The 24,440-nt window shown below is 37.3% G+C and overlaps 1 protein-coding gene across 1 annotated transcript in view; it reads right to left on the reverse strand.

The window, feature by feature from the left end:
- Nucleotides 1–4,376: 4,376 nt before the first annotated feature.
- The window catches only part of STK31 (serine/threonine kinase 31), a 56,132-nt gene continuing 36,068 nt past the window's right edge, over nt 4,377–24,440 (reverse strand). Inside the window, 8 exon segments of the mRNA XM_006088797.3 lie at nt 4,377–4,694; nt 8,217–8,285; nt 12,578–12,700; nt 14,069–14,218; nt 14,872–14,958; nt 15,139–15,264; nt 16,471–16,596; nt 18,313–18,393. Coding sequence (XP_006088859.1) covers nt 4,467–4,694; nt 8,217–8,285; nt 12,578–12,700; nt 14,069–14,218; nt 14,872–14,958; nt 15,139–15,264; nt 16,471–16,596; nt 18,313–18,393 — 990 coding nt within the window. The 3' untranslated portion in view covers nt 4,377–4,466.

Raw genomic sequence — 24,440 nt, forward strand, 5'->3', positions numbered from 1 at the left:
TAGACAATTCCTTAAATGCCTGGAATCAGTAAATCTCCCAACCTTTGCTGAGCGATTTGTATGTTCGGGCACATCTTCATCACTCTGGCAGTTACAAATCTACCTTAGACTTTACATACTGTTTTCTAGAGCCTGAAGGTCACCCAGAGATGAAAGATTAGGGCCTTCTGAAGGTCTTTCCTGGGAATGCACACAGCTCTGAACTTATGTGCATGGCCTTTTAGAACCCTAGGAATTTGTTGAAGCTTTTCAATGTATCCTAGGAACATAACAATATCATTCCCAGATTTTTCTATTAAATTGTTTGCCCCAACAGTATCACTACCTCAGGAAGCTGTAATGTTAAAGAACTGCCATGATTTTTTTTTTAAATAAGTACCCTTGGGAAAGTATTTTTTCCACTGAGCAAGCTCTGAGTCACATCAAATAGAAACAAGCCCTGTGAATGGGTTTTTCCAGGTAGCTTCCAGACAGGTCAAATAGTGACAATTCTCTGGCAGTGGAGCGTTTTGAGGAGCTCCAAACATTCTGCCATTTCCACTGGCTGTTAGGGCACTGGTCGTCATAGCTAACATCACTGTGAGGCTGCTGATTTACAAGGCTACAACAGAGCTGGATACAAGGGATGGAATAGGGCAAAGCTTGTAATTCTTACCAAGATTCAGTTGCTTTTCTTGAATAAATGTTCTTCGAATTGTTCCAAGTCCTTGGTTAATTCCAAGAGTTCTAAAAAAGTTCATTTTGACAATTTTTGTCAATGTTCTTACTGCTTTTATGGAGATTTTCAGAGACCATTACTCCACCACTCCGGAACTGCTTATGCATGTAATTTTAATGGCAGAAGATATGGTTATAGCAAAAACTAAGGAATGATAAAGCATGTCATTTGATGAGTTAAAAGATATCCCAGGAAATTTTACCAATGTTAACATTTAAATACACTCTGAAATGACTTAGCACACTGAAATGACTTGGCTGCCCATTAATTTCTTTTGAGAAAAGAGTTTTTGCTCTTAATTCTCTCCTTTTCAATACCTGGATCTAGCCCTGGCCGGGTAGCTAAGTTGGTTGGAACATCATCCCAATATTCCAAGGTTGTGTGTTGAATCCCCAGTTGGGGCACAAATATCACCCAATGAATGTATAAGTGGAATAACAAACCAATGTGTCTCTGTCTCTCATCCTATATAATAATAGAGTAATATGCAAATTGACCCTAACAGCAGAACCACCGGTCGCTATGACGCGCACTGACCACCAGGGGGCAGATGCTCAATGTAGGAACTGCCCCCTGGTGATCAGTGCACTCCCACAGTGGGAGCTCCACTCAGCCACAAGCCAGGCTGATGGCTGCAAGCACAGCAGCAATGGCGGGAGCCTCTCCTGCCTCCTCAACAGCGCTAAGAGTGTCCAACTGACAGCTTAAGTGGGAGCAGGCCTAAGCCATCAGTTGGACATCCCCTGAGGCTTCTGGGCTGCCAGAGGGATATCTAACTGCCAGCTTAGACCCAATCCCCCGGGGAGCAGGCCTAAGCTGGCAGGTGGACATCCCCTAAGGGATCCCAGACTGCGAGAGGGTGCAGCCGGGCAGAGGGATTCCCCCCACCCCCGCCGAGTGCAAGAATTTTCATGCACTGGGTCTCTAGTAAATAAATAATTGTCTTGATCTAAAACAGGATGTTTTCTTTGCCTCAACTACTTTAGTGAAATGTGCTATCCTTGACTGTTCCTAACCAAATTATCCTCTCCAGTTAGCTATTTTATTCTAAAACAAACAGGATTGTGTGAGTCAACTGCTTCTGAGTTTTTAATAAAGTCCAATTTCTTACAGAGCAACTCACAACCTTCTATGGTATGTCCCCAAAATACTTTTCCAAGTTTATTTCTCTGCTCCCCCATGAATGTCCTATACTCCAGCCAAATTCTTGTCCTTTCCTTCCCCAAATCTACCCTTTGAGCTCTAATTTGCTTGGCCTGGAGTAACTTCTTCCAGTTCCAAAGTGGAACCCTATCACTCCTCTAAAATGAGTCAAATGTCTGTTCCTCAACTTCTTCATTCCTTTTTCCTTCCTCTTCTCTGTGGTGACATACATTATTTCTCTTTTTATAGTTTATTACATACTGCATTGCATCATTACTCCCCAGGCAGTAAACCCATTTGTTTGCCTTTGCATTTCTCTTACACACATATATACCTATTTCAAGAAACATTTATGGCATTGAAGAGATACTTAGTAATTTGTCTCTTTACACCACACATTAGTATTTTCAATTTTGAAACAAAAAATAAAAACACTCAGTATGCCACAAAATCTGATTCTCTCCCTACTTTCACAGAACAGAAATTGCTAGGTATAATGTGGAAAAGGGGGATTTTCATTGTTGATTTTGGCAAATGCTGGGATAAAAACTAAACAGGTTTTTCTTCTAGAGAACTTCTTAGAACCTTTCCCGTTTAATATAAAAGATCAACCTCCAATTTAGTATTTATTACTTTCCAAATAACTAATCACAGAATTCTTTTTTGTACTGAACCTCTCAAGGGACTTGTTCAGAACACATTTGGAAAATACTGGTCTAATTCTTTATTTAAAATAGTGAGCATAAATAGTGTTCTATTCTTTGTTCCCTTTAATTATCCAAGTTTGCTGTAACCTTAATTTCTGTGTCTTTATTACTGAATCAGCTAAAGTTCTATTATAAAACAGGAAACCCAAAAGGTAGCAATGACTTTAATGTATGGCAATGGTTCTTTTTCGTACATTAGAATAATTTAAAGCACTTGTTAAAGTACAGATTGCCAGGCTCCACCCCAGAGATTCTCATTTAGTGAGTCTGGAGTAGAGCCAGAATCTGCATTTCAATTGGGATCCTCAGGTGACGTGGAGGCTGTAATATGAAAGCTTGAGGCTAGCACAGAAGCTCCAGAATATTATGGACACCAGCTCCTTTGACTTGCTGCTCCATCATCCTAGTTCATGGGTTTCATCCTAAGGACGCTACTCAAATTCTAACCCAGCGGTTCTCAACCTGTGGGTCGCGACCCATTTGGTGGTCGAACGACCCTTTCACAGGGGTCGCCTAAGACCATCCTGCATATCATATTTACATTACGATTCATAACAGTAGCAACATTACAGTTATGAAGTAGCAACGAAAATAATTTTATGGTTGGGTCACAACATGAGGAACTGTATTTAAAGGGCCAGAAGGTTAAGAACCACTGTTCTAACCCATCATGTTAACGTCTAGGCAATAGGAAAGGGGTAAAGGCAAAGGGGCACATTTCCCAGCTAAGTTACCTCCTTTTAAGGAAACTTATTTGCAAGAACCTGGTCAAAAGGCCTCAATTAAGAGAAAATGGTGAATGTAATATTTTAGTCAAGTACACTGCCACCCCAAATAAAATTGGAATCTATTACTAAGAAAAAAGGAAGACTAGATTTTGCATATGCGACTAGAAATTCTACCATACTTTACATATATTTCAATCACCAAGTCCAACTGATCTGCCTAATTACTTTATAATTATGTCTCATGTTTCATCACTATTTCTACTTCCCTAGATCTGTTTTCATCATTTGTCACCTACTTTTTTTATAATATCCTTCTAACCAATCTCCCTACCATCTATCCGGTAGTAGGTAGGAGATGGATTTTGAGGGAACTAAAGCTATTTAATATTCTTCAATGACTCCACATTTCCTATAGAATGATTAGGTGTAAGCCTTTTATTATTCCATACAAAGCCCTCATCTACCTGTAAGACTATTCCAAGCCTCAGATTTTATACTATTAAATACAACAAACTGTTTCTCCCTTCAGTGCTTTCATCATGTTTTCTCTGCTACTTAAGACACTCTTGCCCCACCTTGACCTTTACTACTCATCCTTTAAGATTTAACTAAAGTACTACCTTCCTCCATACTATAAGTGCCCCTCCTCTTCAATCCCAAAAGGCTTTGTCCAGAGCTATCACTGGATGTTCCATATTGTATTATGAAGATATGTTTATATCTCTGACTTTCTCAATAGATGGTATGCTTTGTAAGTGTAAAGACCATATTTTACTTACTTTCTATCCCCAGAACTAGGTACAAAGCAGAAGCAACTATCATTTATTGAACAAAAGCATCACCCTTCATCATCAGCTGGCCAACATACTAAAAATCCGCCTAGGATCTGTCCAACAATCTAATAACCTTTTCTATTACAAGTAAATTAGTCTAATTATGTAATTTCAAAAAATAATAGACAGAAAATCTTTCCTTAACACCTCCAGTTAAATGAAACTTCAAAATATACAACCTTTTGCAAAGCCAAATATCTTTTATTTTTCAAAACTGGAATACCAAAGACCTAACCCAACTAGCTATAGAACACTTCCAGGCTTTTTCCTGTTTATTTAACCAACCAAATTAAGTTTTTAAAGAGAACATCTGCAACAACAAAAGAATCCTAATCTATCAATCAAAGGTGGCTTCACCACTTCTTGTCTTTTCTTTATATTTATCCAAGTTCTCCAACTTTAATTCTTCTTCCTCTTTATACTGCACATATTCAGTATCTTTTTCTGGATTTGAAGTTGATTTCCCTTTTGGTAGCAAGAAACATTCAGCATTCAAAACTTGCTCAGCCGTCATTGAACTTCTCCGATAGATCAAACTACATAGGAGGGATTTGACATTATCACCCTGCAAGGAAAAAGAGATGTGGCAAAACAAAAATCAAATCAAAACAAACAAAAAGACAAACCTGCAATAAGGAAGGAGGATCAAATTCAAAAACACTTTTAACCAATGTTACAGATCTCAAATCACTTTTTCCTACTTAGATTTTTTTAAGATTTCTACAAAATTCAACCAGTTTTTACCAGAAATGAATTACTCAATAATTAAACAATGAAACTGAATTACAAAAGAAACACAGCTGAAATGTCTCAAGAAACAAGTGCAATTCCAAAACAGGACATTTTATGACTTCCCCTTTCCCCTCATTTTTAGGGCAATGGTCAGAGCTTGTCATGATAAAAATGTACACTGAAGCTCCTCTGTCTGTGTGGGGATCCCACTTTATTTGGTCAACTGCTTCTGGTTTCACTTTTGAAGTGATCTCCTCTGGGAACTCTTCTACTACCACTATCAGTGTCATTATCATTATGGGAGTCAATATTTATGTGCCACTATTTCAAAGAATGTTTTTTAGTATTATCACATGTAAACACCATAATGTTGATCCTCCATTATTTCTACCTCCCAAATCACCTGGATATGCCTTTTTTGGCCCCCTATCATGATACCAATTAGAGCCTATTTCAAGTGAATGAAAATCACCTGTTTACTGTTAGTGTCCTCATTAGATACAAATATCTTTAAGATCAGAAACTTTAGCTTATCACTTCATCCCCAACAATTAGTACAGTGTCAGGAATATAGCAGACATTCATTTGCTAAATGAATGAATGTCAATGCCCATAATGCACTCTACAGAATATCTTTTTAAACATATTTAAAGAGACAGGTATAAACTTAACTAAAATTTACAAAATCTAAATTATAAAAATAGTACATGCTCTTGAAAACCAAAAAAGTAGGTTTAGAACAAGTAGAAAATCCTATCATGTTTTTAGACAAAAAGACTCTCACCTCAAATGTGTCCCTAAGTTAACTTATAAACTTAAATGATTCCAAGAAAATATAATCATTACCACCACCCCCCCTTGAAACTAAATAAGTTAACTATAAAGATCTTTTACAGTGGTTCTCAACCTTCTGGCCCTTTAAATACAGTTCCTAATGTTGTGACCCAACCATAAAATTATTTTCGTTGCTACTTCATAACTGTAATGTTGCTACTGTTATGAATCGTAATGTAAATATCTGATATGCAGGATGGTCTTAGGCGACCCCTGTGAAAGGGTCGTTCAGCCGCCAAAGGGGTCGCAACCCACAGGTTGAGAACCGCTGTTTAGAAGCAGAAGAGACATGAAAGGCCTGATAAAAATAGCAGAAACTAGCCTTCCCAAGTATTAAAAAGTTTACACTGAAGACAAACCTGCATTAAAGTCTGTTAATTGAAAGAATATTGCACTATAATTTGAATAAACAAAATAAACCAGAACAAAATAGAAAAATTAACAATATACTCCTACACAAATGAAATTTCAGTAAATGAAATGATGGCATTTTCCAATGAAGGAAGGGGATAGCTTTTTAATAAAAGGTATTGGGACAAATAGCTACCCACTGGAAAAAGATCAGATATATTTCTCCAACCAAACACTAGGATAATTCCACATGTATCAAAAATCTAAATTTAAAAAATAAAATTACGTAAGTACTAGAAAAAATAGTTTAATTACTCAAGTCCCCAAAATCATGAAAAACAAAAAAATTTTCCTTAAGCTTTCCCTCTCATAGATTATAGACTTTTACAAAATCATAAAACACAATTAGAGAACAAGTAGAAAAGCAATCTCTAAAAGTCAAAACCAAAAGGAAACAAGCTAACTATCTGACATTCTGGAAAAAGCCAAACTATGGAGTCAGTAAAGAGATCAGTGGTTACCCAGACCTGGGGAAGGTAGAGATGAACAGTCAGAGCACAGAGGATTTTTAGGGCAGTGAAAATATTCTGTATAATACTATAATGGTGGCTACATGTCATCATACATTTGTCCAAATCCATAAGAATGTACACCAAGAGTGAACCTTAATGTAAACTTTAAACTTTAGGTAATAAAGATGTGCCAAAGTAGGTTCAGAGGTTCATCAGTTGTAATAAATGTACCACTCTTGTGGGGGATGTTGATAATGGATAGACTATGCATATGTGAGAGAAGGAAGTATATGAGAACTCTCTGTACCTTCATCTCAATTTTGTTTGTGAACTTAAAAACTGCTCTTAAAAAAAGTAAGTTCATAAAAAACAGTGGTAAAACATTATAAAATATTTTCTTCATTTAAAAATTAGCATAAGAACTTTTAGAGCCTGATCATTTACTTTTGTAGACTCATTTACTGCAATATTTAACCTCTTGATATTTAGTCATATTGTAGTATTCCATTTCAAAATAATTTAATATTTTCATACCTTAGTGCAGGCTTTTTGTCTTTATCAGAAATGCCTACCATCTCACTCTACCGCATGTAAATTTCTAATTCAGTCTTGAAGATTCACCTCAAATAACTAATTGCTTCCCCCTTTCTCTACAGAATTAAAAATTGGCTTCCTCCAAAGTACTTTCTTAATACTCTATGTATAGCCCTTTTGGCGTGGCTCAATAGATAAGCATTGACCCATGAACCAGGACACTGCGGTTCAATTCCAGGTCAGGGCACATGCCCAGGTTGCAGGTTTGATCCCCAGTAGGAGGCATGCAGGAGGCAACCAATCAATGATTCACTTTCGTCATTGATATTTCTATCTCTTTCTCTCTGAAATCAATAAAAATATTTTTTTAAAAAATATTTATAGATCTTGGTTGTTTACTTGTTCACATTTCCAAATTATTAATTTTTTCAATGCTGCAATCCTAGTAACCCAGCCCCTAGTTCAATTTCTGGTATAGAATAGATACTCAAAATATGTTGGCTGAATACACATATGAATGGCAAAGCAATATGAATGACATAGATGTGTGACAAAGAAAAGATACAGCTAGGTATTTATAAAAAAAGTAAAACAGCCCCAGCCGGTTTGGCTCAGTGGATAGAGTGTCAGCCGGCAGACTGAAGGGTCCCAGGTTCGATTCTATTCAGGGGAACATGCCCAGTTTTCGGGCTCGATCTCCAGTAGGAAGCATGCAGGAGGCAGCCAATCAATGATTCTCTCTCATTATTGATGTTTCTATCTCTCTCTCCCTCTCCCTTCCTCTCTGAAATCAATAAAAAAATTTTTTTTAAAGTAAAACATTAATTTTAATACAATATCATTTTGGAAGATACAGAAAAGACTATTTTTCCTTAATTGTTACTTAGATAATTTATATAATTTGTGTGAAAAACATACACTCAAGCAGTCTTCTCTAGCAGTAATTCTCTGGTAGTAATTTAAGTAGGGTACCTAAATTTTTTTTTCAATATTTCTTTATTGTGAATGCTATTTGGCTTTCTTACAATAATTAGAGGGCACTTTCAGTCAAATATTTAAGTTTACATTACTACTACACATCTGTATCACATTTGCAACAAGTAAATGACAAAAAAGTCACATACCAAACGAAACTGATCCACTTTCGGGATTCCCTCTTCATTTGTCTCAAATTCCTGATTTTGAACAGAAAGCTGTAAAGAAAAATCAGAAAGAATAAATTCCCAATGTACCAATACTGACCCTATAACAAAGTCAAATCTGGAACTCTTCAGATTCTGGTGAGAAGAGAAGAGAAGAGCTAACTCAAAGAAAGCACATTAACCCTTGCAGGATAAAAATACTTTCATTATAATAAGAACTTGTTCACAAACAACCAAATAGTTCCTGGGGGCCCCCCCTAAAGTATCAATCAGAGTGGTTGCACACAGTATAGCCTCTTTTAATACTTCCTTACCTTACAAGCACTATTCCCAACGGGAGACTGGATCAGCTCTGCCAAGTCCCACATAACCCTGTAGTTCCATGGCAGGAAGGGAGAGCAGCTCAGAACTGGGCATTCAAAGTCTAAGACCTTTAGAGGGAGGCTATTGTCTGGGACCAGAGAAATGCTTAGCCCCCTCCTGCTGGCTGGACTGGCATCATCCTCAACAAGAGACTGTTTTGATCTATCGTCCTGAGCCCAGGCAGGCTAAGCTTGCTCCTGTACCCAACCTGAACCTACAGTGAGCCTCCACAGAGGAAACTAGAGGTGCAGACTGTCAGAGACCGAGGGGTTTGGCTTTGAACCAGGGGCTACTTTCCCTAACCCTATCTCAGCTAGCCTGAGTTCATCCTACAGTCTCTCTTCGGAAGGCTCTGGAGGGAGAGCAGGCAACCTCAGGGGAAGACAGAGTAGCTGACAGGTAGAATTGGACATCAGGAAGCTTCTGTTCTTTTATGGATCTGCTCCTAGCTCAAAGCTGGAAGAAGGCAACCCTTTTACACAGATTGGCCCCTCCCACACACACTCAGGTCCAGTTAATACAGACACAAACTGAACAGAGTAGCAGTTAAAGACAGGCAGCCCAAGGTCGGTTACTCGGAACGTCTGACAGTGACCTGTACCTGAACCCCACTCAGGTAGACCCAGAACTAACACAACCAGTGGTGGCTTTCAGACTACACCAGAGCTTGATCCAACTAGCCACACAAGTGGCACACCCAAAGGGGGATTCTGGAAGGCGCCATATCTTGCTGGAAACAACGCTGCCTCGGGGGGCAGCCCCTACACAGCATTTCATGCATGGTGATCCAAGTTTACCTTATAGTCACCCAGTGAAGTTTTAACTCCACCCACGAAAGGGCCAACAGCATTCAAGTTCAACTATAGCAGGGGGTGTACATAACCCACAAGAAACATTCCTGGAGAACAGAAGTCAGGTGATCTGGAAGATTATTCTACTGAACCCAACAAGACACCTCAAAACTGCACCAGCACAGCAGATTGCACAGTGTGGTCAGAGTTGAGCCTCATATGTCAGCCAGCCTGAGGGTTGATCCCAACCATGAATGGGCCAATAGCAATCAAGACCCAATTACAACAGGAGGGCCCACAAAGCCACACAAGGGACATTCCTAGGGCACCCAGCTCAGGAAATCAAGGAGAGTACAACCACTGGGTCCCACAGCACACCTACTACATAAGACCACCCCATAGCAGTTCTATCTAATACACAGTTGAAGAAACAAGTCCCAAATGAAAGAACAGGAGGAATCTCCAGAAAAAAAGAGTGAAATGAAATGAAGGCAAGCAATTTATCAGAGTTCAAAGTAATGGTTATAAGGATGCTCAAAGAACTTACTGAGAACTACAACTATTGAAAAAGAACATAGAAACCATGAAAAAGAACTAGCCAGAAATGAAGAATACCATATCTGACATCAATACAAAGTGGGTTGGATGAAACAGAGGATCAAATCAGTGATTTGGAAGCCAAGGTAGGAAAAAAAAACACCTAATCAGAGCAGTGAAAAGAAAAAAAGAATTTAAAATAATGTGAATAGTTTAAGGAACCTCTGGGACAACTTCAAAAGTACCAACATTTGCATGATGGGGGTGCCAGAAGGAGAAGAGAGACAGCAAGGAATTAAAGACCTATTTGAAAACATAATGACAAAAAACTTCCCTAACCTGGTGAAGGAAACAGACATACAAGTCCAAGAAGCACAGAGTCCCAATCAAGATGAGCCCAAAGAGGCCCACACAAAGACACTTCATAATTAAAATGCCAAAGGTTAAAGACAAAGAGAGAATCTTAAAAGCAGCAAGAAAAAGCAGAATAACAACTGACACCACACTAAATCAAAAACATATGCATCCACATTCTCACTGCAGCATTGAATAAGACATGGTGCATATACACAATGAAATGATTCAGCCAAAAAAAACAGAATGAAATCCTGCCATCTGCAATAACATGGATGGACCTAGAGGTTATTATGCTAAGTGCAGTAAGTCAGACAGAGAGACAAATGCAATATGATTTCACTTACATGTGGAATCTAAAAAATAAAATAAATGAACAAGCAGATCGGAAACAGACTCATAGATACAAAAAAAGAGTTGCCAAATGGGAGGGGGGGTGAGGGAATGGGTGAAAAAAGGTGTAGGGATTAGGAAGTACAAAGTGGTAGTTATAGAACAGTCATGGGAATATAAAGTACAGCATAGAGAATATAGTCAATAATATTGTATTAACCATGTTAGATGGGTACTAGATTTATCAGGGTTATCACTTAAGTTCTATAAATGTCTAATAACTGGGTTTTACACCTGAAATTAATATAATATTGTATGTCAATTGTAATAAAAAATAAAATACTATTTTTAATCAACCAACCACATATAATTGTCTATTCCTACTGTGTCTATTCTGCCCCACTGATCTGTATGTCTAAGTGTACACCAACATCACACTTTCCTGATTTTTAATTTCATTAAGTCTTAAATTCAGGTAGTTTAAGTCCTCCAATTATATGTTTTGAAATTATTTTAGCTATCTCATATCCTATGTATTGTCATATAAATTATAGAATTTGATTGACAATTACTGAAAGCCTAGAAGTATTGTTGTAGGAATTGTATTGACTCTGTAGACCAATTTGAGAAGAATTCAGATCCATTCAACATTGAGTCTTCTAGTCCACGAGCATGGTACATTTTTCCACTTATTTATGTCTCCTTTCATTTCTCTAAACAACACTTAATAATTTTCAGTGTATAGCTGTCACTACTGTAAGTGATTTATTTCCATTTCCTATTTTATTTTGCTAATATATGAAAACACAATTATTATATGCTGACGTTTTTTCCTGCAACCTCACTAAACTTCTTAGTTCTAGTAGCTCTTAGGTACATTCCTACACATTTTCTACATAATAAAGACAGCTTTACTTCTTTTCAAACAGTATGTTTTTTATTTCTTTTTGTTGCCTTATTACACTGGCTAGACCAGGATCAGCAAATTATGGCCTGCATGCCAAATCAATTCCACTGCTTATTTTTTTACAGCCTGGAAGCCATTTTTTTAACAACAGGATATTTCTTTTTTTTAAATATATATATATATATTATTGATTTTTTACAGAGAGGAAGGGAGAGGGATAGAGAGTTAGAAACATCAATGAGAGAGAAACATCGATCAGCTGCCTCCTGCACACTCCCTACTGGGGATGTGCCCGCAACCAAGGTACATGCCCTTGACCGGAATCAAACCTGGGACCCTTGAGTCCGCAGGCTGACGCTCTATCCACTGAGCCAAACCGGTTAGGACTGGAAGCCATTTTTTAATGTTTAAAATAAAATCAAAAAATACTATCTCTTGACATATTAAAATTATAAGAAATTCCAATTTCAATGTCCATAACACTCATTCATTTACTTACTGTCTATGGCTGCTTTCATACTACAGAGATCTTAAATACTTATCATCTAGCCTTTTGCAGAACCCTGGGTTAGAACCTCTAGTACAATGGTAAGCAGAAGTGAGAACAGATATCCTTCCCTGATTAATACTTAACCCCTCATAATTCACAGGAAGAATGGTTTTAAACCCTGAATAAAAAATCGCTATCTGATTTACACTGAAATCAGGAATATTTACTCAAGGTTCACTCAGCATTTATTTTCCACATATGGATAAACTGCTTCCAAATAATATAGGACAAAATCATTTTCACTGTTAATCTTGACTTTAATAAAAGATAACAGTGTGATATGTAAATATATAGCAAGCCAATTTGTAGAAAGTACATAATCAGTGACAGAAAGTATGCCAACAGTTTGTCATAAAACTTTTTTAAAAAGAAAACAAACAACTTTCTACTAAAAATCTATCACTGCTTTTTGTGTTGAGGAAAATCCCTACAAAATCATCACTTTATATACTGAAATACACACACACACATATAAATGAATGACCTATTTCAATAAAAAATAACATACCCACAATAAAATGCAGCCATACGCATATAAGTCAGAACTTGGAGAAGCAGGTTTTCCCATTTTCACTTCAGGTGCTATCAAACTCAAGTCACCAACCATCATGTTCACTGAGGCTCGCTGACTCTAGGAAAACAGCAGGTTAAATATCTTAGAGGCAACACAGTTGAGGTGGCTCTCTGTGAAGTACTCTACATCTATTCAACAACAACAAAAACTAATTTGTAATACTTCATTCTCTTCTGTTATCACGTATTTTTACCTAATTTCTGCTATTATAAACTGCTCCTAAAATCAATGTCATAAAATTAACAGTGAGACTTCGGTTACATTTCACACTGTAGACTCAAGTAGATTTAAAATAAAAACCACTACTTATTTAAACATTTGGTACATTTTTAAAATAAATGTCATAAGGGTAAAGAAGATGTGCTATTTTCTAATTCTAAAATATTCTAGGTAACTTTTAAAAAAACTGTAAGTCTACAAAGTACTTTCCTTTTTTACTGACCATTTCTAAGTACACCATTTCTGATGTGTCAAAAGATATCTAGTAACAAGAACAAAAGATATCTAGTTGACTGAACCACTCTGTGGCTCAGTGGTTGAGCGCCGACCTATGAACCAGGAGGTCACGGTTCAATTACTGGTCAGGGAACATGCTGGGTTGCAGGCTCAATCCCCAGTGTGGAGCATGCAGGAGGCAACTGATCAATGATTCTCTTTCATCAGTGATGTTTCCCTTTCTCTCTCTCTTTCTTTCTCTCTCTCCCCCCCCCCGCCCCTTCCTCTCTGAAATCAATAAAAATGTATCTTTTTAAAAAAAAAAAAAACTTGAAACCTGGATTTAGACAGACCTTGGCTGCAATTCTCCTCTCCATTTATTTGCTGTGTGACCTTGGGCTTTAACTAATTCTTTGAGCCTAAATTAACTTATAAAATGAAAATAATATCTACCTTACAGAGTCATGGGAAAGCTAAAAATAATTAGTAATCACCTAGCACAAATTACTGTTAATTATGTCTTCTCCTCCTCCTATCTTCATCTTTGGTTCCCAAGTTTCTAAAAAATGCCCATTAATTTAAAAATAGCAATATATCTATATATATATATATATATATATATATATATAATCTATTAGAAGGAAGGGTATTAATAGGAGAGGCAGAAAATAGCCACCTAGCTTTCCCTGTGTATTTTCTAGCAATTAAATGTATCTTGATGATGACAAAATAATATTTAGTGTTGTCAATGCCATTGACTACAATGTCAGCTTGCTCTTAAGACTGATAGTTACAAAATGTAATGCAAAAATTTAGAAACTCTGTTCTAGCATCTAGCTGATAACAGCAAATTGCTTATACTACATGACACAACTTAAACTAAAGGCAAAGATCTTACAATAAATTATCATATCATGTAAAAGTGTTGAAATACTGCCTAATAATATTAAATGAAGTCTAGGACCTATTTGTAAAATCATGATATTTTACCACAGATTTGGTGAAGTCAAAATCTCCAACAATTCCTTGTTCACGGTTTAAAGCAAATACATTGTTCTGATGAAGTGATCCATGAATTATGTCAGCCTTGTGCAATGTATGCAGGCCTTGGGCAACACCTTTCATGACCTTTAAAGCTTCCTATAGATAAGTACACACAAAAGAAGTCAGGAAGTAGGCAAATCATTTTAATACATAATTAAAAGACTATTCCAGAAATGAGTAAAGCTTCCTCCAAATGAATCTTTAATAAGAATACAATATAGAGAAAGAATTAAAGACAGAAGCTTTGATTATGTAACTGGTGACATCGTCTATACATGACTTAAAGACTTCAGTCTCTAAAAAGACTTAGATTACAAATAATGACCATATAAGGAAGGCATCTGGGAGAGAAAAAGAGACTGAAATAGTGTTACCAGGCAGGAAAAATCAGGATGTCCTTTATTGGTATTACTAACTCAAATTTATGACAGAAATTAAAGCTGTCACTCAAATACTTCTAATACCAAGTGCTATATATACTATGCAATTTACAGTACAGCTTAAGTTTTAAGCATGAGCCCTTTACCACTGGGTAAGGGACCCTGTGCAAGTCATTTAATCTCTGTGAGCCTCACATTTTTTCATGTGTATTTAATGGGATAACTCATATCACAGGGTAGATGTGACAAATACAGTAATATGAGTAAAAATTTTACATAGTGTAAAGCAAGTAGTATGCCCTCAACACACATTAGCTGTTGTTTTCTCATTCAATACATCCATGGAAATAGATTTTTTTTTTAACTTACCTCTGAAGTTAGAGGCATACTGGCTTGAATAGCACTCAAGTTTGCCCTAGGATAGTAGGGGACCATCAGATAAGCCATAGGATCGGACTAAGAAGCAAAACAGAAAATAAGACTCAAAGTAAAAAATTCTTCAATATGTTTTTAGTTTATATTGATTGTACAAGATACCTTTATTTTAAAAGGAATGAATAACTGCCTCACTAAAACTGGAAGCTAAAACTTTTTTTAAATGCAACATTTTCTGCGAGATTAGTATAAGAACTTTACCTTACACAGAAATAGGAATATCAATGGTAGCAACCCAGACTCTTCCTTAGCTTCTCTCCAAGCTCTGTGATAGGCAGCTGTTCTCTGAACCACCCTGGCTTCTGTATCAACATCCACAGAGTAGCCCTTGTACCAAAAAGAGAGACACTGGTAATTCCAAGATTAAAAATCCCACTCCAATGATACATCATTCCAACTTCAACATCATGATTTTTACATAAGTTAAATTACATCTAATTTTATTTTTAAACTTTTTAAGTACCTTTTTATCTGTTTTGAATGCTATAATTTAGAAAGGAAAGAAAAATTCTACTTGTGACTTAACACATTTCGTACCGCTCAGGAGTTTTCTCGTGTTTCTCGCGCCATCTGTTAAGGACCGCTCACGAGTGTTCTCGTTTTTCACGCCCATGGAAAAAGGAGCGAATCTAGATACTTATGTAAATTTTGTTTGGTCCCTCTTCATAGAGGAAAATGTTTTACGCAGTACCATACGTTAAAAAAGTACTAGGAACTTTAATTGTTTAATTGTTTTTGTAAATAAAAATGTTATAATTATTGAAAAACAACACCTAAAGTGCATTATGATGATCTAAATAACGTGCAGTTTGCCCAAAAACGTGTGGTCCCTGGCGTATGTCTTAGAGATTTCTATGCGGTACGCAATGTGTTAATATACATCCACAATGCATAGCCACTAAGGCCAAATTAATTATCCTATTATCATGATAACAGTTTCCCAGATCAATGAAGAGAAGAAATCAAAGAATTGAAGACTGAGTTGGCAAAACAGGTAAAATTTTATAATAACTCATTTCAAAGAGAAGTATAAGAAAAACAAAAAATTTTTAAAGCTACTGGATAGAATGTAATAAATTCACTTGAAAAAGGAAAGCAAGTGTATCCTATTAAGGAACATATATTACTTAGGGAAGCTTTAAATTCAAAATTAGTTCTGGCCAGAACCGGTTTGGCTCAGTGGATAGAGCGTCGGCCTGCAGACTCAAGGGTCCCGGGTTCGATTCCGCTCAGGGGCACGTGCCTTGGTTGCGGGCACATCCCCAGTGGGGGTCGTGCAGGAGGCAGCTGATCGATGTTTCTCTCTCATTGATGTTTCCGGCTCTCTATCCCTCTCCCTTCCTCTCTGTAAAAAATCAATAAAATGCATTTAAAAAAAAATTAGTTCTGGTTATCAAACCAGAAGCATAATTATCAAACTGGTCAACTAGTAAAATTTAGAAAACAAACAGTGAGTTTTTACTTTCCTAAAAAGTAACACCACAGCCCATTACATTTCTGAATCTCCCATAAGTCAGAAGAACTTAAACTTACCTTTAAAAGAATTATCTGCCCATTAACCTCAGAACATAACAAAGGACGCTTGCTGCTAAGTTCTTTCATGGGCTCAGCATCAAGAAGATCCCGTTCCAAGCTCATGGTAAGAAGACCACCAGAGTTCTAGGCACAAGTTTTTGTTAAAGTAATAATCCAAACAATCCCAACACTTAAGTGATCAACATAGTTACATGCTATTAGCTGAAGTGGACATCATTAACCCTACTGGAGAACCCAAGGAAATAAAAATATTTAAAGTTTCATATTTTTTTCCTAGTTCCTGGCTCTTGAACCACAACCCAAAGTATTATCATCATCATTTTAATTGCTACTACAGTTATAGAACAGACTCTGAAAAGACTGGAATAAACCAGACATGCTTCCAAGGAACCCTGATGTTTACTTGTAAAACTTCTTGTGTTTCCTAAAAATATTAAAGTGACAATAAAAAGGAGGTTGTAAAACGGGAATGAGAAGCCTAAAAATGATGACTACTATGAAGTAGTCATCTGTTTTGAAGTGGTATCCTCAAGAATGAAAATGATTTTCAAATATTTTCATTCTACTAAATTATTTCTGCTACTTTTAAAAAGAAATAATGTTTTGCACTAAAACTTGAATATCAACAACATAGGCCAAGCAAGTTTCATTGTTGTACAATTTTAGTAACAAGGACTGTAAAACTGCTTTGGGTTTTTCTTAAATGTTGTCAATACCCACAACCTATAATCAATCCACAGAGGTTTCCTAAGTATGCATCTCAGTTAAACTTCTTAAAACCATTAAAGTCCATAATCCCTGATTCAAACCTTTTATATTCTTCCACAATGAAATAGGTTAGCATATTTTTTAATTAATTTTCAAGTCCTACATGGCACCACATATTCACTCACCCATTCTGCATGAGATAGTCTCTAAGCTACAGTTAAATAATTGCATGGAAAACCCCACTTTATTTTAAAGTTTCATCTGCAAAGATTTTACAGTAATTTCTTTAACAATTTAAGAAACTTTAGTCTTCACATTTATGAGTTCACAAATATGTGAATATCCCTTTGTGCCCCATATCTGAGCTATTATCATGGACTTAATGTCAATCTTTAAGAATATATATCGTGCCCTAGCTAGTTTGGCTCAATGGATGGAGCATTGGCTTGCAGTCCTGGGTTCAATTCCAGTCAGGGGCACATGCCCGGGTTGCGGGTTCGACCCCCAGTGGAGGTTGTGCTGGAGGCAACCGATCAGTGTTTCTCTCCCATCACTGATATTTCTCTCACTCTTTCCCCTCTCCCTTCCTCTCTGAAATCAATAAAAATATATTTTTAAAAAAAGAATAACTATCGTATCTAGCCCCCGCATCACTACCAGGCAAAATAAAACACAGAGCTAACAAATTCTGCCTCAGTCTACCATCCTGCTCCACACTGCCCTTCTGTCTAGTACCCTGATTTTCCAGGCTTTGAATCCTATCAGCCTAGAAAACTATACCCACATCAACATCTCTAACTTAACCAACATCTCTACAATTTTCTCCAGTCTACTTTAACTTAAAAGATAGATTTGGCATAAATTTCTCATGACTATAAGTGTCCTGCTTTTATTCTAACTCTTGGGCCAGCAGCTAAAACTGCTATCATTTAAAAAAATAAGACACCTAGAATGCACTGTGCCAGTATTAAAGCCAGTTTTGAGAAAAAGTTCTCATAATACCCAGAAACTACTCATCAGAAACATTTTTATAGTATGGATATTATAAATTTAACATTGACACACAATTTTAACATCGTTAGTTTCAACACTGTCTTCAGAGTAGTAATTCTCAGGGGAAACAAAGCTTACCATATACTTAAGTAATCCTATTTCAGGATGAAGCAGAGGTAGCTCAGGGAACCATTTCTGTACCAAGCTATTCAGCTTCTCCTAAGTTTAAAAAATATAGATATATATTCAATTGTGGCATGTTGGCTTTTAGGAAAAAATAATATACCAGTATTTCCCTTATTATATATCTAACAAGATATATGTATGACCTAAGATACATAATCACTGATTTTGCCTTCTACTACAAAAAAAATAGCAGATCCAATTCTTAACCTTATTTCCTGTATATCAGCTCAGCCTCTACAGATTCTGCCCCCACCCTCTTTACTGGGTGTTTGTTGTTTGTATTTGTTTGGTTTATCTATTGGTTCTGTGGTGTTCTCTCTTCTCTCTCTCTCTCTCTCTCTCTCTCTCTCTCTCTATATATATATATATATATATATACACACACACATATATATTCTCCTTTTCCTTTTCTCTCCTATCTTTTTTTTCTCCTTTTCTCTCTCTCTCTCTCTCTCTCTCTCTCTCTCTCTCTCTCTCTTAGATATCATTTGTACTCTCTTTTCTCTCCCCTAATTCTCTTTTCTCAGGTGGTCACTTATATTGGGGTTATCAGTGTAGTGAGTACATTCATGCTTTGTTCCCCTTCAGTCATGTCTTGTTAAGGTGAATTTTATCCTGTCTGGCTAAAGTGCTAGAGAGCAAGCCACATAACCAGACACCTGGAGAGGAGGAGCAGCGACGCGTGCAGCTCACTCCCGTCCAAAGAGCGGCAGCCATGCAAGCAGCCCACCCCCATCCGAGGAGCAGCAGACTTGCAATCAACCTGTCCAAGTCCAAGGAGCAGTAGCCCCACAAGCAGCCCACCACATCAGAGGAACAACAGCAGCGTGCAGCCAGCCCCCATTCAAGGAACAGCAGCCACGTGAGCAGTCTGCCCCAGTTCAAGGAGTAGAAGCTGCGTGTGTAGCCCACCCCCATCCAAGGAACAGCAGCCTCGTGATCACCACACCCTCTGTCTGAGGAACAGCAGCTGTGTGAGAAGCCTCCCCCCACCAGCCAGAGGAGCCACCACGGCTGTGAACAGCACCCACCAGAGGAGCTGCTGACAACTGAGGAGCAACTGCTACCACAACCACCCGAGGAGCAACCACAGCCCGAGGAGCCACAGCCAACCAAGGAGCAGCCCCTGAACGACTCAACATCTAGACCTGTCGGTGAGATCAAACATGGGTAGACAAAGAAACCCCCAAAAGAAAGAAGAGGAGGACTCGCCAGAAAAGCAGCTAAGTGAAACAGAGGCATGCAACATGTCAGAAAAAGAATTCAGATTAAGGGTCCTAGAGTTCATAAACCGGATGGAGGAAAAAATCAACAACTTATGCAAGAATCAAGAAGAAACAGATGAAAAAATCAACAACTTATGTAAGAATCAAAAAGAAATGGAAGAAAAAAATCAATAACTTATGTAAGAACCAAGAAGAAATGAAGAGTGATATAGCTGCAATAAAAAACACCATTGAAAGTTTCAACAGTAGACTAGGAGAAGCGGAGGACCAAATTAGCGAATTAGAAGACAGGGAAACAAAATACACGCAAACTGAACTGCAATTGGAGAAAAAAAATTAAAAGACAGGAGGAGAGCCTAAGGGAGCTATGGGACAACATGAAACGAAACAACATATGAATAATAGGGGTGCCAGAAGAACAGAAAGAGGAATAAGGGTTAGAAAACCTATTGAAAGAAATAATATTAGAAAACTTCCCTGAGGTGGGGAAGAAAAAAGTTACACAAGCACAGAGAGTCCCAAACAAGATGAAATCGAAAAGACCCACGCCAAGACTTATCATAACTACCATGGCAAATGTTCATGACAAAGAGAGAATCTTAAAGGCTGCAAGAGAGAGACGGAAAGTTACATACAAGGGATCTCCCATTAGATTATCAAATGACTTCTCAGCAGAAACACATCAGGCCAGAAAAGAATGGACAGAAATTTACAAAGTGATGCAAAGCAAAGGACTGAATCCAAGAATACTCTATCCAGCAAGGCTATCATTCAAAATTGAAGGGGAAATAAGAAGGTTCACAGACAAAAAAAGGTTAAGGGAGTTTATCACCACCAAGCCGGCAATGCAAGAAATGCTAAAGGGACTGGTGTAAAAAGAAGAAATAAAAAGCTCAGAAAGAAAACTGGCACAAAAAATAGAAATGGCTACAAACAAGTACCTTTCAAAATTAACTTTAAACGTAAATGGACTAAATGCTCCAATCAAAATACATCGAGTGGCTGAATGGATAAAACAACATGACCCATGTATTTGCTGTCTACAAGAGACCCACCTCAGAAGAAGGGACTCACACAGACTGAAAGTGAAGGGATGGAAAAATATCTTTCAGGCAAATGGAAATGAAAAAAAAGCTGGGGTAGCAATACTTATATCGGACAAAATAGACCTCAAAGTGAAGGCCATAACAAGAGATAAGGAAGGCCACTTCATAATACTAAAGGGATCGATACAACAAGAATATATAAGCCTGATAAACATATATGCACGCAATGCAGGAGCACCCAAATACATAAAAAAACTCCTGGAAGATATCAAGGGAGAGATCGACAACAATACAATCATAGTAGGGGACTTTAATACACCACTGACATCACTGGATAAATCCTCTAGACAAAAAATCAGCAAAGAAACAGCAATCCTAAATGACTCACTAGATCAGATGGACTTAATTGACATCTTCAGAACATTTCACCCCAAAGCCACGGAATATACGTTCTTCTCAAGTGCACATGGGACATTTTCAAAAATACACCACATATTGGGTCACAAGCAAAGTCTCCCCAAATTCAAGAAGATTGAAATCATACCAAGCATCTTCTCAGATCACAATGGCATAATATTAGAAATAAACTACAATACAAACAACCCAAAATACTCAAACACTTGGAAGCTGAATAGCATGTTATTAAATATTGATTGGGTTACCAATGAGATCAAAGAAGAAATTAAAAACATCCTGGAAACTAATGACAATAAAAACACAACAATCCAAAACCTATGGGACACAATGAAAGCAGTCCTGAGAGGGAAGTTTATAGCCCTACAGGCCTACCTCAAAAAACAAGGAAAAATGGTAGTAAATCATCTAACTCTACATCTCAAGGAATTAGAAAGAGAGCAACAAGAAAAGCCCAGAGTGAGCAGAAGGAAGGAGATAATAAAGATCAGAGCAGAAATAAATGACATAGAGACCAAAAAAAAAAACAATACGTAAAATCAACGAAACCAAGAGCTGGTTCTTTGAAAGGATAAACAAGATTTATGAACCTCTAGCCAGGCTCACCAAGAAGCAAAGAGAGAGGACCCAAATAAACAAAATCAGAAATGATAGAGGCGAAATAACAACAGACCCCACAACAATACAAATGATTGTTAAAAAATACTATGGACAGCTCTACTCCAACAAACTAGACAACCTGGAGGAAATGGACATATTCCTAGAAAAATACAACATTCCAAAACTCAATCAGGAAGAATCTAAAAATCTCAATAGGCCAATAACTATGGAAGAAATTGAAGCAGTCATCAAAAAGTTTCCAGCAAACAAAAGCCCAGGGCCAGACGGCTTCACAGGGGAGTTTTACCAAACATTCAGGCAAGAACTAAAACCTATCCTCCTCAGACTACTACAAAAAATTCAAGAGGAAGGAACACTTCCAAGCTCATTCTAGGAAGCCAGCATCACCCTAATACCAACACCAGGTAAAGACAACACAATGAAAGAGAATTACAGGCCAATATCCCTCATGAACATAGATGCCAAAATCCTCAACAAAATCTTAGCAAATCGGATCCAGCAGTACATCAGAAAGATCATACACCATGACCAAGTAGGATTTATCCCAGGGATACAAGGATGGTACAATAACCACAAATCAATAAATGTGATACATCACATAAACAAATTCAAAGAAAAAAACCACATGGTCATATCAATTGATGCAGAAAAAGCATTTGACAAAATCCAACACCCATTTCTGATAAAAACTCTCAGCAAGGTGGGAATAGAAGGATCATACCTCAACATAATAAAAGCCATATATGACAAACCCACAGCCAACATCATACTCAATCGACAAAAACTAAAACCATTTCCTCTAAGAACAGGAACAAGACAGGGATGCCCACTCTCACCACTCCTGTTCCACATAGTACTGGAAGTATTAGCCATTGCAATTAGACAAGAAGAAATAAAAGGCATCCAAATTGGAAAAGAAGAAGTAAAACTGTCCTTATTCGCAGATGACATGATAATATACATAAAAAACCCTAAAGACTCCATCAAAAAGCTATTAGACTTAATAAATGAATTTGGCAATGTAGCAGGATACAAAATTAATGCCAAGAAATCTATGGCATTTCTATACACCAATAGTGAACTTACAGAAAGAGAGACTAAAAAAGCAATCCCATTTACCATCACAACAAAAAAAATTAAGATACCTAGGAATAAACTTAATTAAAGAGGTAAAAGACCTCTACTCAGAAAACTACAGGACGTTGAAAAAAGAGATAGAGAAAGACATAAAGAGAGAGAAGAACATACCATGTTCTTGGATTGGTAGAATCAACATCATTAAAATGTCCATACTACCCAAAGCAATCTATAAATTCAACACACTTCCCATTAAAATACCAACAGCATATTTCACAGATCTAGAACGAACTCTCCAAAAATTCATCTGGAATAAAAAAAGACCCCGAATAGCTGCAGCAATCCTGAGAAAGAAGAACAAAGTAGGTGGGATCTCAATACCAGATATCAAGCTGTATTACAAAGCCACTGTTCTCAAAACTGCCTGGTACTGGCACAAGAACGGACATATAGATCAATGGAATAGAATAGAGAGCCCAGAAATCGACCCGAACCAATATGCTCAATTAATATTTGACAAAGGAGGCAAGAACATACAATGGAGTCAAGACAGTCTCTTCAATAAATGGTGTTGGGAAAATTGGACAGATACATGCAAAAAAATGAAACTAGACCACCAACTTACACCATACACAAAAATAAACTCAAAATGGATGAAGGACTTAAATGTAAGACGGGAAACCATAAAAATACTAGAGGAATCCAAAGGCAACAAAATCTCAGACATATGCCGAAGCAATTTCTTCACTGATACAGCTCCTAGGGCATTGGAAACTAAAGAGAAAATAAACAAATGGGACTACATCAAAATAAAAAGCTTCTGCACAGCAAAAGAAACCATCAACAAAACAACAAGAAAGCCCACTGCATGGGAGAACATATTTGCCAACGTCATATCTGATAAGGGTTTAATCTCCAAAATTTATAGGGAACTCATACAACTTAACAAAAGGAAGATAAACAACCCAATAAAAAAAATGGGCAAAGGACCTAAATAGACACTTTTCAAAAGAGGACATTCAGAAAGCCAAGAGACATATGAAAACATGCTCAAAGTCACTAATCATCCGAGAAATGCAAATCAAAACAACAATGAGGTACCATCTCACACCTGTCAGAATGGCTATCATCAACAAATCAACAAACGACAAGTGCTGGAGAGGATGTGGAGAAAAAGGAACACTCGTGCACTGCTGGTGGGAATGCAGACTGGTGCAGCCACTATGGAAGACAGTATGGAATTTCCTCAAAAAACTGGAAATGGAACTCCCATTTGACCCTGTGATCCCACTTCTAGGAATATATCCCAAGAACTCAGAAACACCAATCAGAAAGGATATATGCACCCCTATGTTCAGAGCAGCACAATTCACCATAGCTAAGATCTGGAAACAGCCTAAGTGCCCATCAGCAGATGAATGGATTAGAAAACTGTGGTACATCTACACGATGGAATACTATGCTGCTGTAAAAAAGAAGGAATTCTTACCATTTGCGACAGCATGGATGGAACTGGAGAGCATTATGCTAAGTGAAATAAGCCAGTTAATGAAAGAAAAATACCACATGATCCCACTCATTTATGGATAATTACGACCATTATAAACTGATGAGCAAAAATAGATACAGAGCAGAGCAACATCAAACAGACTGTCAAACTACAGCAGGAAGACTGGGGAGGGTTGCGGGGGGGGGG

This window comes from Myotis lucifugus, unplaced genomic scaffold (genome assembly GCF_000147115.1).
Source record: "Myotis lucifugus unplaced genomic scaffold, Myoluc2.0 scaffold_52, whole genome shotgun sequence".
NCBI lineage: Eukaryota > Metazoa > Chordata > Mammalia > Chiroptera > Vespertilionidae > Myotis > Myotis lucifugus.